Here is a 14,509-nt window from a genome sequence, read left to right on the forward strand (position 1 = left end):
TGACATGGTTGCTGCTGCATAAACTTCTCAGCATAAATTAACCTGTTGGTCACTATTGTGTTGATAATCCAGGAGCCTTGATTTAATTATCCTGAGCAACTTGATCTGCTCCCCAAAACATCCCAGTCTGTATGGTGACCCTTCCCACACAAGACTTGACACGGCTGGGTACCCCTCCTCTTCCCTGAAGCCGACTCGTGGCTTCTGAGTTTCTTCCCACTCTTTGGGTCACTGTTCAGCGACTCCGCCTCCTTTCCTAAACCCCTGAACTGTGGACTGCACAATTCCTGACCCTCTTCTCATTTCTGTTTATGGTCTCTTTCTAGCTTCAGATACCACTGATCTCCGACCGACTTTTCAGTCGACGTCTCCCCAGAACTCCAGAATCACATCCAGAGCCAGCCCGACATCCCGCTTGAAGGTCTCAGAAAGGTTTTTCTAACTCAACTCTCAGTGATGTCCTTCCCACCAATGCAGGCTTCCCATGCAGTTGCAAGAAATGATACAGGTGGACCTAGTGTACCCTTTACTCGGTTTCCCCCAACGGTGGCATCTTGCAAAATCCTAAGGCCACTTCACAACCAGGATATTGGCATGGATAGAGACAAGACACAGAAGATGCTTCTGTGGTTCTTTAAAGCCACACCCACTTCCCTAATGCCTCCTGGAGTTTTCATTTCTCTTGGATACATGCCCAGAGGGCAATCACTGGGTTGTAGGCCAGTTGCATGCTTAGTTTTGTTTTGTTTGTTTTTGTTTTTGTTTTTGTTTTTTTTTAGTTGCCAAACTTTTCCAGAGTGGCTGTACCATTTTATATTCCCATCAGCAATGCATTCAGTTTCTCACCAACTTCACTGGCTTCTGGTGTTGTCACTGGTTTTTTGTATTAGCCATTCTATGCGCACAACGATATGTAATTATGGTTTTAATTTTAATTTCTCTATTGGCTGATGACGGTAGACATTTTCTCATGTGTTTATTTGCCAGCTGCATCTCATCTTGGGTAAAGTGTCTCTTCATGCCTTTGGCCCGTTTTATAACTGGATTGTTGGCTGTTTTACTGCTCAGTTTTGAGCGTTCTTTCCATTTCTAGATCCTAGTCCTTTGTAGGATGCGTGGTTCGCAAATATTTTCTCCCATCTCTACCTTGTATTTTCCTCCTCTTAACAGGGTCCTCCAGAAAGAAAAGTTTAAAATTGTGATGGAGTCCAACGTACCGATTTCTCCTTGTGTGGATCATGCTTCTGGTGTCACATTTAAGAATTATTTGATTAGCCCCACATGGCAAAGATTTTATCATATTTATGTTTCAGGTTTTATCATTTTATGTTTTAGATTTAAGTCTGTGATCTACTTTTGTTCATTTTTGTAGCAGATGAGAGGCCTGGACAGAAGGTTTTTTGTTTTTTTTTTTTAAATATATTTATGAATGTTCAACGTTTGCTGAAAACGCTCTTTCCTTCATTGGATTGCCTTTGTGTGCTTGTCAGAAATCAGTTGGGTATATTTGTATGGGTCTGCTTCTGGGATCTCTGTTCTGCTCCATTGACCTATGTGTTCATCCCTCCACTAATCTAACACAGTCTGTAGTTATGCAATGATTTTTGAGATTGGGTAGGTAGAGTCCTCGCATTAGCTATTCTCATCCCTTTGCCTTTTCATACACATTTTAGAACACTCTTCTCCAGATCTAACAAAAAAAACTTGCTTGGGATCTGATAGACACTACATTAAACCTGTATACCAATGTGGGGAGAATCGACATCTTTACTATGTGGATTCTTCCAAACCACGTCACCGTGTGTCTCTTTCTCTAGTTATATTTTTAAGGATTTTTTCATCAGGGACGCCTGGGTGGCTCAGTTGGTTAAGCAGCTGCCTTCGGCTCAGGTCATGATCCGAGGGTTCTGGGATCGAGTCCCATATCGGGCTCCTTGCTCGGCAGGGAGCTGGCTTCTCCCTCTGCCTCTGCCTGCCTCTCTGTCTGCCTGTGCTCACTCGCTCTCTCTCTCCCTCTGTCTCTGACAAATAAATAAATAAAATCTTTAAAAAAAAAAAAAAAGAATTTTTTCATCAGTGTTTTGTCGTTTTCTGCATACGAATCCCATACGTATTTAGTCAGATTGACATCTGAGTATTTTTGCCCGGTTGTACATGGTATTATGTTTTTAAGGCTGCCGTCTGTGTGCTCATTGGTCGTGTCTACAAATAAAATTGATTTTTGTACTTTCATCTTGTATCTTGTGACCCTGCTGAACCCACTTGTTAGTTCCAGGAAGTAGCTGTTGTTTTTGACAAAGGCCTTAGGATTTTCTAAGTAGACAGTCATGCCAGCTGCAAATACTGACAGTTCGATTTCTTCCTTTTCAATCTGCATGTATTTTATTTTCTTCTTTGCCTCATTGCTCCCGCTAGATCTTCCTGCACAATGTTGAATAAAAGTGGCAACAGGGGTCGTATCTGCCTTGCTCTCAGTCTCGAGGGGAAAGCATTCAAACGTCGACCCTTAAGCATAAACTTAGTGATGGGGTTTCTGTAGATGCTCCCTATCAAGCTGAGAAAGTGCCCCTCTGTGCTCATTTTTTCTGTGTGTTCGATCATGAGTAGCGATTTTTTTGGAGCTATAATTCATATACCATAAAATTCTCTTCAAGAAAGAACCCAGTTTAGTGGGTATTCGTATATTTACAATGTTGCACAACCATCAACACTAACTCCAGAACATTTTCATGATCCCACAAAGGAACTGTGTTCCCATCAGCAGTCACTACACATTCCCTTCCTCTCCCAAGACCCGGGGAACTATGACTCTACTTTCCAACTCTGCAGATTTGCCTGTTGTGGACACTTAATATAAATAAAATCATACATATATGGTCCTCGTATCTAACTCCTTTCACTAGGGGTAATGCTTTCAAGTTTCACCCACGTTGTAGCACAGATCGTGTATATCTCTTTCTTTTATACGGCCAATCCATATTGCATTGTGCGATGACACCACGTGTTTGCCCATTCATCCATTGGTGGGCATCTGAGCTGGTTCCATTGTTTAAAATATTATGAATTATCCTTCTACAGATATTTTCAAGTGTTTGTGTAGACACATGTTTGCAATCATCTTGGGCATAGGCCTAGGAATGGGATTTCTGGGTTACCTGGAAATTCTAAACTTTTGGAGGAACTGCCAAAATTTTACATTCCCACCAGCAGGGGATGAGGGTTTCAATTTTTCCACATCTTCACCAACAGGTATTATTGTCTCTCTTGTCAATACAAAGAGGTGCGCTGTGAGAGCCGTTGTGGTTCTGACTTACCCTTCCCTAAAGATTAGTGATGCTTGATGTCTTTTCATGCGTTTATGGGCCTTTGTATATCTTCTTCGGAGAAATATCTGCTCAAACATTTTGCTCATTTAAGAAATTGGGTTGTCTTTTTATCGTTGAGTTGTGAGCTCTTTACATAGTTTGGATATTAGACCCTTACCAGATATATGATTTTCAACCACTTTCTCCCATTCTGTGGGTTATCTTTTCACAATCTTGATAGCATCCTTTGAAACACAAAAGTTTTTAATTTTGGTAAAATCCAATTTATCAGGTTTTTTTCTGTTGTCATTTGTACTTTTGTGTCATAAGCTAAGATACCATTGTATGACCCAAGGTTACAAAGATTTACCACTAGGCTTTCCTCTAAGACTTTTATAGTTTTAACTCTTATGTTTAGGTCTTTGATCCATTTTGACTTAATTTTTATGTAGGTTGAGGTAGGGATTCTGACTTAATTCTTTGCTATGGATAGCTAGTTTTCTAGGATCGACTATTCTTTGATCATTAAATTTTCTTGGTCCTCTTTTTGAAAGTGGATTGACTCTAAATGTTAGGGTTTATTTCTGGACTTTAAATTCTATTCTTCTGGACTATACATCTTCTTTTTAAGATTTTATTTCTATATTTGAGAGAGAGAGAGAGAGAGCACCCACAAGGAGCAGGAGGAGCAAAGGGAGAAGCAGGCTCCCCACGGAGCAGGGAGCCCGACGTTGGGCTCGATCCCATGACCCTGAGATCATGACCTGCGCCGAAGGCAGACGTTTAATGAGCTGAGCCACCCAGGTGCCCCCATTCTTGATGGCTATAATTTGTAGATAAGGTTTGAAGTGCAAGACACTGTCATTAGGTGTGTATGTGTTCGTATTTGTTGTCTCAGTGGATTGATCTTTTTATCGTTACAAAGTGTCCTTCTTTTTTTCTAGTAACAGTTTTTGCCTAATGTCTGTTTTGTTTGATATTACTGTAGCTAATCAATTTCTCTTTTGCCTGGTTTGAAGGATATATCATTTTCCTTTCATTTACTTTCAATTTAATTTGTGTCTTTGAATCAAAAGTGTGTCTTTTGTAGACAGCATTGAGTTGGATCATTTTTAAAAATTCATTTTGTCAATCTTGACCTTTCAACTGGAGTGTTTAACTCATTTACGTTTAACCTGTTATTGATAAGGAGGATTTAAATCTGTTCTTTTGTTTTCTATATGTTCTATTTTTTTGTTTCTCTATTCCTCCACTACTGCCTTCTTTCATGTAACATAGATATCTTCTAGTGTACCATTTTTAATTTCCTTATTCCTTTTACAAATTTTTGAGAACTTCCTTTATTATTTTTCATAAAGCAGGTCTGCTGGTGATGAACGGTCTCCATTTCTGTTTACTTGGGAGTGTCCTAATTTTTCCTTCATTTTTGAAAGCTGATTTTGCTGAATATAGAATTCTTGGTTGACAGTCTTTTCTTTCAGTGTTTTGAATCTATCCTCCCACTGCCTTCTGGCTTCCATGGTTTCTGATGAGAAACCAGATGTTCATTTTATCGATGATACTTTATATATAATCACCTGCTTCTCTTTGGTTGCTTTCAAGATTCTGTCTTTGCCTTTGAGTTTTGAGAGCTTGAGTATTGTCTAAAAGTTTTCTGTCTTCTTAGGCTGTATCTTTCCTGGATCTTTGGCTTGAGAGAGCAGTGGAGATTTCTGTCTGTCCCCACGGGCACATCCAGGTTGCCAGCTTCTCCAGCTCTGAGATGTATCATACAAAAGAAGACTCAAGGAACCCACAGCGGTGTCAGTCCTTGGGTCCTGAACAACCTAGCCAATCTTTCTCTCTCTAATTTTTAAAGTCTCTCTTTTTTTCTTTTTCAGTTCTTTTCTGTTGTGCTTTGCTGAAGGAAGAAGGCAGAGTGCACCAACTCCATCCTCCTGGGAATGGAAGTTGACTTGATTGCCTTTTAGAAGGTACTTTTCATAATTATCTCACCCTGTTACATTTTTGCCTTCCCGATCCCTCCCCCACCGCCTTCCATGTTTGTTCTTTTTACAAATGTTTTTCCTTCATTATTCTCACTGTGGACCCTAAATATACTTCCTTTAAAGCATCTTTCCCCTCTAGACTGTTCTATTAGTTTCAATGGAAGTTAATTTATGATTATTAATTTTAGTGGCCCTTATTCTTAGCATTAGATGTCTTCCTGGGCTTTAGTTTTGAGTTTTAGGTTCATTTTGGGGTAAAAGGCTATCTTTCACTTTCTCTCTCTCTCAGTGTCTTCTCTGTGTACTCATTCCTCTGGAGCTCCCTTCCTTCCCAGTCTAGTGGTTTGGGGCTGCTCCTGTGATGTCTGGTCTGCAGTATAGAGCAGGTTTTATATGGGTGGTAGCAATTCATGCTTCCTGGGCCTCAGGGTCTTCTTGTCAAGCCAGGGAACATGGGATCCATGATGCTGTGTGTGCTTCCTTGTCCCAAGGTTACACCTTCACAGAAGCATTTGCCTGCATGAAATGGTTGAAGCAGATTTTTCAGACTCCTCTCTGACATACAGGTGACCCCATTCTCCCTTGGTTTCAAAGAGAAAGCCTCATACTGTTTCCAGAACCATGACATCCTCATCATGGCAAGGCATAGGGCCCAGCAAGCCCATGGCTTTGTCCATACTCAGCAGTTTGTGTTTCTGGAGCACAGGGGAGTTCATCTTGTTTCTGAGCCCAGCCAGATCCTCTCACTACTTTCTTTCTATAGTTCATCATTGTTCTCTGTCTGTAGCGGACAGAGCTATCTCAGAGCATGAACCATCAATTATCTGGGTGGGAAACCAAATATTCTGCCCCTACTTTTCTTATTTTTAAAGTTCTTTTCATTTTTATTTCACTGTTTTTATGTGATGCCACTTTATATTCTATTTGAAATAACGAGAAATACAAATAAATTACATGTGTCTTCAAATTCATGTTTCATCATTTCTGAAACGAGGGTGTACCTTCGATTCAGTGCACCCAGGAATTTAGGATTTACAATGCCAGTCACAACCGAAATGATAGCAGACACTTCCCTTCTGTGTATAGTGTTCAGGGTTATGGTGAAGTACAAACGTGATGCTGAGGCAGAGACTATAGGGCGGCTCACAGGAGCGGACGGGGATTCCTGTGTGTGTTTGGGAGAAGTGGGAGGGATAATGGAATCCAGGCCAATTTCTGCATTTGAAGTCATTGACCTCAGTCCAGATGAATTCGACTCCAGCCCCCATCTCCTTTGTGCGATCTCCTGGAGGCAGTTTAAAGAAACACCATCTCCTCTCTTTTCTCTCTTGCCTGAGGTCCTAGAAGTTTTCAGCTGGCCGCCCTTTGGTGGCCCTTTGGCATACTGGGGTACACACAGTTGTGGGCACTGTGAGACTATCCTCTTGAAGTACTGACATCCTCATGCTCCAATTCCCGTGTTATACAAGTGAAAACTGGGGAGGTGTGAGAGAAGCTGGCTTTGTCCCAGGATTGGCTGAGGAATGCAGGGGCCCCACGTGGTTCAGCTTCCTTGAAGACGTCCTAGAAAGACCGGCCTGGTGGGTCTTTTCTGTCTCTGGCTGTGCCCCAGCCTGGAATTGACCACCCAGAAGCAGCTCAACAAGGTCAAGCAGGAGAAGCCTCCAGATCCCATGCTCTTTGGTCCAGCAATTTCACTTGTCGGGTATTACCCTGGAGAACTTGGCAGACAAAGTCTGGGATTTATACACAAAGTAAGGTTTATAGAACTTCCACAAGGAAGTAAGACAGACATCTGTCAAAAGGAGCACGGTATGCGATGTCAGTGGAACACTAGGCAATGACTGAAAAATCATGCTTTTAAGTATCGTTAATGGGAAAATGCTGAAAATTCAGTGTGCTCTTAAGGTTACATAATAGTTCATAAAGTACAAAAATTAGCATTCTGAAATAGAATATATCAAAGAGAAATGACTGGAACTACAGAAATATTACTATTTGTTTTCTTCAGGCGGGGGGACTCTTGAGGGATACGAAATTGTTTTTTCACAACTTCCAACTTCCATGGCATCAAAATATGCTGCAATGAGTATGTATCATACTGAATGTGTATTCAAGTTACAATAGGAAAAGAATGTTTCATTAAAAAAACGTAATTACAACAAGAGCTCCGCTCGGAGCCTTAGGAAGAATTACAAAAACAGGAAGGCATCCATCCTAATAATAAAATAACGGCGAACCCGGGCGGCCCTGATTGGCTGCTGCAGGAAGACGCGGAGCGGTAGCCCTGGGGGCGGGGCTGCGCGCACCACTTCCGGGGCGGGGCTTCGGCCGCCGCCGCGCACGCGGGAGCGGGCGATCTCCATGGCAACCAGCGGGGCCAGCGCGAGGCCCGCCCGCCGCCGCCGCCGCCGCCGCCGCCTCCGCCTCGGCCGCCGCGCCCGCCCCGCCCGCACCCCGGCCGCCCGCGACCCGCCCTCCCTCCGCTGCGACCCCGGCCCCGGCCCCGGCCCCGGTGCCCGCTCGTGCTCCCGCCCGAGGCCGCCCGCGCCCGCCTCCCGCCGCCGCCCCGGCCTGACCTGACCGGGAAGCAGTTCCGCGGGCCGCCGCCGCCGTGACTCATCGGCCCGCCCGCGTCCCCCGATCGGGCCATCTTGGTCGCGGCCGGCGCGGCAGACGGAGCCGCGGAGGAAGCCGCGGAGACCCAGGTACGCGCCCGCCGCCGGTCCCGGGCCCCCGCGCCGCCGCAGGTGCACCCGCTCTTTGTTCTGCGCAAGGTGGGCGCCGGGCCTCGCGCGGGGAGGGGGCTCCGGGCCCGGGCGCCCCTGCCCGCCGCCCGCTTCCCGCCCCCCCCGCGCGGCGGCCTTCCCTTCCACCCCCCTCCACGTAGTCCAGACGTTTCTCTAAAACATCTTTTCCTCCTTCAGGGCGCAGAACAACCCGACCCCCTGTGCAGCCCGCCGTGGCCGGGAGAGGCCCGCGATAAAGGAGCCGCCTCCGGAGTCGGCACCCCCAGGGCCTGCACCACCTGCCCGGCCTCGGCTCTGCCTGGTCCCGGCTGTGCGCGGCTCTCGGCCCCGTCGGCCCCGCCTTCTTGTTCGGTCTTCCCAGCCGCTCAGCCTGGAACCCTGATTCCCGTCGGGGTCTGCCCAAACCTAGCATCACAGGTGCTCAGGCTCTGGGTCACCCACAGCCCCTTCTCCCAGCCCCCGCGTCCGGGCCTTCGGCAGCCCTCTGGCCAACATGGTTCAACCCCAGACATCGAAAGCCGAGAACCCGGCCTCTGCAGCATCTACTAATGCCCCAATGGATGACGTCATCGACACCCTGACCTCCCTGCGCCTCACCAACTCCGCGCTGAGGCGGGAGGCCTCGACCCTGCGGGCGGAGAAGGCCAATCTTACCAACATGCTGGAGAGCGTGATGGCAGAGCTGACCTTGCTGCGCACCAGGGCCCGGATTCCGGGGGCGCTGCAGATCACCCCGCCCATCTCAGCCATCACCTCCAATGGGACCCGACCCATGACCACGCCTCCAACCTCCCTGCCCGAGCCCTTCTCTGGAGACCCCGGCCAGCTGGCAGGGTTCTTGATGCAAATGGACAGGTTCATGATCTTCCAGGCCTCCCGCTTCCCCGGTGAGGCTGAGCGAGTGGCGTTCCTGGTGTCCCGGCTCACTGGGGAGGCAGAGAAGTGGGCGATCCCCCACATGCAGCCTGACAGCCCCTTGCGAAACAACTATCAGGGATTCCTGGCAGAGTTGCGGAGAACCTACAAGTCTCCACTGCGGCACGCGCGGCGCGCGCAGATCAGGAAGACTTCTGCCTCTAACCGGGCCGTGCGCGAGCGGCAGATGCTCTGTCGCCAGCTGGCTGCCACGGGCACAGGGCCTTGCCCCGTGCATCCAGCCTCCAGTGGGACTAGTCCAGCTCCGGCTCTGCCCACACGAGCACGGAACCTTTAAGATTCGGCCACCGCCTGGGTCGCCTCTGCAGCGACGCAGACAGCATACGCCCTTTGCAACGTAGAAGAAGTGTCCGTACAACAGCGTCGCCCTTGTTTGAAGACCTTCCTCCCTGCCTCTCCAGACCTGTTCCATAAGGAGATCTTCCTTCATCACTCTTGGGCGCCCCGAGACCCACCTTCCTTCCCAGCGATCTGTGCTAGCTTTGGGCCCACAGTGCGTGCTTCCCCTGGCTTGCTTGCAGACCCCGCTCTCCTGGGGACCGCAGCGCTGCTGCTCGGCCACCGTGACCCCACAGCCCGCTGCGGATCATTTGGGCAGATCTCTCCCAGCCTGATAAGGTTCACGGACGCTCTCGCTCTACCCTGTGCAGGCCCCCATGGCAGCTCCCTGCTGATGACAGAGGGGAGCCACTTTGGCCAGGCTGGTGGTGTGTTTTGGGTACGTGGGGGCGGGGAGTCTGGCTTCACACCCGCAGCTGATCACCATCCCTGCCAGGCCCTGGAATAGCAGGTGGAGGCCTGGGGGGTGGGGGGCTCGACTCTGCTGCGGTGGCCAAGTGTTCCCTGCTGGGAGTGTGGCACAAGCATTTCTGGTGGGCAGGCTTCACTCCTCGCGGGAACCCACAGTCGGTATGTCCCGTTGTCGCCACTGGGAAAGCCCCCAGAGGATGCACCTGCAGAAATGCTTGGCTTTAGTTGCAGCGTTCTGACGGCGCTGGGCATTCTGGAATCTGGAACTGGCCTGCTGCAGGAAGTCACTGTGACTCGGGATCGCTGAGCGGTTCCATGGAGCCACCACAGGTGGCCTGTTCGTGTACATCCCTGTGGCCCATGGTGGGCTGAGGGGGGGCGGGTGCCCCAGTAAGAACTGCCACCGCCAGCTTGTGTGGTCCCCCCACCCCCTGCCCCGCCTCTGCCCCCATCACTTGGTGGGAGGCCTGTCTAGCTCGAGACCTGTTCCCGTCTCCAGACGACATGTGGCCTTCACCTTGGCCCACTTGGCCACCCACACCACCTCTAGGTCTCCAAAGCTGTGTGTAGCGTGCCTGGGCTGTCCCATCGGGTGTCTAGGCTTTGTCTAAGAAAACAGGGACTCCTAGCTTGAGACCCAAATCCTCTGGGATGCATCATTAAGCACTTAAGGAAGGAGTATTTGCCTCTGATGGCCACACCAGGGCCTCTGTGGCGTTTGTAACGGGAAAGAGCTGCAGTCTGCCTTGGTCCTAATGTGGGGACAGGACAGAACTGGCACTTGGGTCCAAATTCCAAGGGACAACGCTACACCTGTGATGGTGGATGGCCTTTTTGGTTCCTCATAGGGAACACCCAGAAATCACTTTCTAAAGGAGACTTGGCCAAGCCCTTTGGACCATGATGCTCTCGCCATATTTAATGCCAAATGAACCGCATTTACATGACTGCCTGGACCATGGGGAAGATGAGGCATCTTATCCTGGGTCCATCTGCCCTATCCGAATGGTCCTGGCTTGACGGCCGAAGGCTAGTCTCTGCACCCACCCGAAGACCTCTGTCTTGGGACACCCAGAGGTTGGGTCCTAGGGTCCATCCATTCTTCCTGAGAGTTTTGATGATGCTGGGGACAGTGACTGCGTTCTTAAAGCAGCCACTGCCTTGCAAGGTCAAGGACATTCAGTGGCTGCTGGGGTTCGTGGACCACTGCCACCCACTCATTGTAAACTCTGTTAGCCCAGTCGCCCTGCTGAAGAACTGCCTGAATACAGGCTTCAGGCCCCCTGGATTCCAGCCAAGGCTGTTCCAGTGGGACCGTGGTGCTCATCAAGCATGAATGGGGGGAGGGGAGGACACACAGTGGGGCCATCATTCTGGGGGGGGGGGGGCCTCTAGTGGGGGGTGTACAGATCCCTTTCTCTTTGTGCTCAGTGCTCTACTGTCTGCCTGCTAGGCGGAGGGGCTGTGGATGCAGGGGTGCAGACCCCAGGGCGGGGAGAGTGGACAGGATGCCTGCGGGGGGGGGGGTAGGAGGCACCCTGAAGGTTGCCATGGGGCCCCAGCCCGCTGAGGGCGAGAGACCCCGCATGGAAGCAGGACGGGAACTGCCATCTCGCCGACCCCTGGGCCTACCCATGTGACACAGAAGTCCTCCTGCGCTTGCGTGGCACGCAGCCCTGGCTCTGTGCCTCGGAGCGCAGCAGGGCGCGGCCGCGGAGGGCCAGGCTGGCGAGCTGCCTGTCCGCCCCGTGATCCGGCCTCTGCCGTGGGGGGGTCGCGCCCCGTCCAGGCCGCTGCTCCAGCTCCCTTCGGTTCCGGGAGTTGTGTTTGGGCCGCTGGGGCTTCTGCTCGTGGGCCTGGTTGTGGTGCTGTCGCGCATCTGCGCCCTGGACCGCTTCCGGCAGCTTGGCAAGGGGGTAGATGAGAGGCTCGGGGGGTTGCCCTGTCAGACTCAGAAGAGGCCCCACGTGGCTCCCGTGGGAGACGCCCGAGTTCCCAGTGGAAGAGGGTGAGACCCGCGCTCCGTGCAGCCCAGAGCCAGACGGTGGGACCGGGAGGGTCAAGCTGGAGAAGGAAGTGGGGGAGGGGAGCGGCGTTGTACAGACTCCGGTTGGGAGTTCTCTCGATTTAAGAGGACAGCTATTGATGTATAGGAGGGACAGGCAGTTAGTAGTGTTAAACCGTGCATGTGAGGGGAAGTGTTATATCTTTCATGGTGTGGACATTATTTGAACTATACTGTGGTTTTTCCGGTCTACCTGATAGCCCACCTGGTAAGTAAGCCTCATGGCATAACAGGGCATCGTTTGAGATGGAATTTAGAATCAGTGGTGACCTCCTGGCCGAATGTAGAGTGTGACCTTGGGCTTAGTGTCCTAAAGCATTTCCGTGATTTCTAGGAAAAAGCAAAGACCTGGTTTGTGGGTCGCAGGTAAGTATACGATGAGTGAGTAATGACGGGGGCGCAGGACCTCCGAGAAGGTGCTGGTATGACTTTTCCTGGCGTGTGGGTCCCTGCCGCCAAGTGTGACAGGCCACTTGCTGGGTGACCAGTCCTGGCAGTTCGGCCCATAGGGGAGGAATGTGAGGGACAGGTGGGCACGACCTACTTAGGCTACCTTAAGGGTGCAAGTCCTGCAGTCGGATGAAAGGGATCCCCGGGGACCACCTGCTGCAGAGGACTTTGGGTGGGAGGAGGGGGAGGAGATGGAGATGCTTGCCGGCAAACTCAGCTCTCCAGTGCCTGCGAAGCCTTAGACGGGCGCTTAGAGCTGAGGTCAGGACGATTCTGCAGAAGGCAGGGCAGAGCCCCTCACTGGGCCAACAGCGGTAGCTTGCCCGTGTCAGGAGAGGATTGGTTGTAGGACAGGGCCACTGTGGAGAGGACTGGTGACCCCATGGCATCTCTTGGGGTCCTGACATGGGGAGTGGTGGTGGCCGTACAGCGTAGACTCCGTGGAGGAAATGGGAGGGGCCCTCGCGGCTCACTGCGACATCACTAACTCCACGGAAAGTGACAAGGCACCAGGTCTTTTCACGGTCAGAGCAAACTACGCCTTACAGAAATGTTGGAGAATAAGGTAGAACTTGAGAAGAGCAAAGTCGTAACATTTTGGTGGCTCTCCTGCCAGGCCCTTCCTTTCTCCCCGCACCCATCATGGTTTTTCTTCTTTTTGTTGCGACGTAGTGGTGATAACTACCTTCTGTAATGAAACAATGCTGTGTGGGTGTTTTCACTTCTATCAGGGGACTTCCCCATTACACGTTAGTACTAATCTGCGTTTGAACTGGCCGTGTCCTCCCGCCACGTAGACGGACAGTAGTGCCCACGCCTGATCACCCATGCCGTTCGTCACCTAATCTCCCACCATGAGAAATGGAAGAATTTCTTCGTACATAACGCTTTTCCCCAACGTCAAGTTATTTCCTTAGGATAGATTCTCAGAGGTGGGATTATTGGATTGATATGAAAACCTTTGAGCCCCTTATGACATATCGACGGAATGGTGTCCAGCAATGTTTGTATCCATCGACACTGCCGCCAGCAAGGACGCACGTGCCTGTCGGACCGTCTTGCCGGCTCTGAGTCGTATCCTCTGGCGAGGCTTGCTGGCCCGATGATGAAACATACCTGTGTTTCAGTTTGCATCTCTTTGCTTTCTAGCAAAGTAGAACATCTCTCCATGTTAAGCAGTTGTGTTTCCTCTCCTGTGGATGGTCAGTGTCCTTTGCTCTTATCTACTGGGGTCTGATAAATTTGTATGAGCTCGTTCTATATTAAAGATATTAACCTGTCGTGTGTCATATTTGCTGCCCGTGTGTCTAGCTCTTTACTTCTGTGTGTGTGTCACTGACATTTTGAATTCCTCCATGGCCGATCCACTCTCTCGTTGGGCACAGTGCCCCTAGACTCCCAGCAGCAACATGGCGTGGACACATATGTTTGTCCCTTTGGCTCATGGCTGTGTCATCGTGCCTGTAGCCACATGATGTGGTAGGCACCCCGTAAACCTTTGCCAGCTTGCTGCATGGATGCGCTGGGCGCTGGAGGTCTGTGGAGGAGTAGAACGAGGCCCAGCCCCCGTGCCTGCGGACCGAGAGCAGTTCTCCAGCCGAGTCTCAGAATCCCTTTGCGCCGTTAAAAATCACTTAGGACCCCCTAGCTTCTGCTTACATAGATTTGACTCTTCAACATTTACCATTTTAAAATGGAGAATGAAAATATTATTTTGAAAATAAGCACATTACAGACAACATAAATAGCGTATTTTAAGAAAAACTATTTCCCAACACACAAAAAGTGAGAAGAGTGACACTGCTCTCCCTTTTTACAAATTTCTTTAATGCCTGACTCAGTAGAAGACAGCTGGAGTCTCACACCCACTTCTGCGCTCAATCTTTTGCAAGATCACTTCTCACGTAGCTTCTGAAAAATTCCACTGGGGACTCTGAGATAGAGTGGGAAAGCAGAGAACATTCGAGCATTATCACAAAGCCAATTTTACCTCACAGACCCCCTATGAGGGTCCTGCCCACTCAAAACCACTCATCTGAGAAGAGCAGAGACTAGAAGGGCCAGTCGATGCCTGCATTGGGCCCTTGCTTTCAGTGTTCTATTTTTTAAAATTTTTTGAAGATTTATTTGAGAGGGAGCGAGCATGAGTGGGGTGGGGGCGGGGGAGAAGCAGACTCCCCACTGAACAGGGAGCCTGACGTGGGGCTCGATCCCAGGACGCTGGGATCATGACCTGAGTCAAAGGCAGACGCTTAACCACTGAGC

The 14,509-nt window shown here is 50.1% G+C and overlaps 1 protein-coding gene across 2 annotated transcripts; it reads left to right on the forward strand.

Moving 5' to 3' along the window:
- The first annotated feature begins 7,811 nt into the window (after positions 1–7,811).
- On the forward strand, positions 7,812–13,533 carry RTL6 (retrotransposon Gag like 6). 2 transcript variants are annotated; one of them, XM_059401825.1, is made up of 2 exons: positions 7,812–8,070; positions 8,221–13,533. In XM_059401825.1, exon 2 carries the CDS (start codon positions 8,537–8,539, stop codon positions 9,254–9,256), a length of 720 nt encoding a protein of 239 aa, XP_059257808.1. In that variant the 5' UTR covers positions 7,812–8,070; positions 8,221–8,536; the 3' UTR covers positions 9,257–13,533. The 2 variants fall into 2 exon arrangements, with proteins under 2 accessions (XP_059257808.1, XP_059257807.1); XM_059401824.1 differs by having other exon boundaries at positions 7,815–8,001.
- Positions 13,534–14,509: the final 976 nt, after the last annotated feature.

The sequence above is a fragment of the Mustela nigripes genome, chromosome 6 (genome assembly GCF_022355385.1).
Source record: "Mustela nigripes isolate SB6536 chromosome 6, MUSNIG.SB6536, whole genome shotgun sequence".
Taxonomy (NCBI): Eukaryota; Metazoa; Chordata; class Mammalia; order Carnivora; family Mustelidae; genus Mustela; species Mustela nigripes.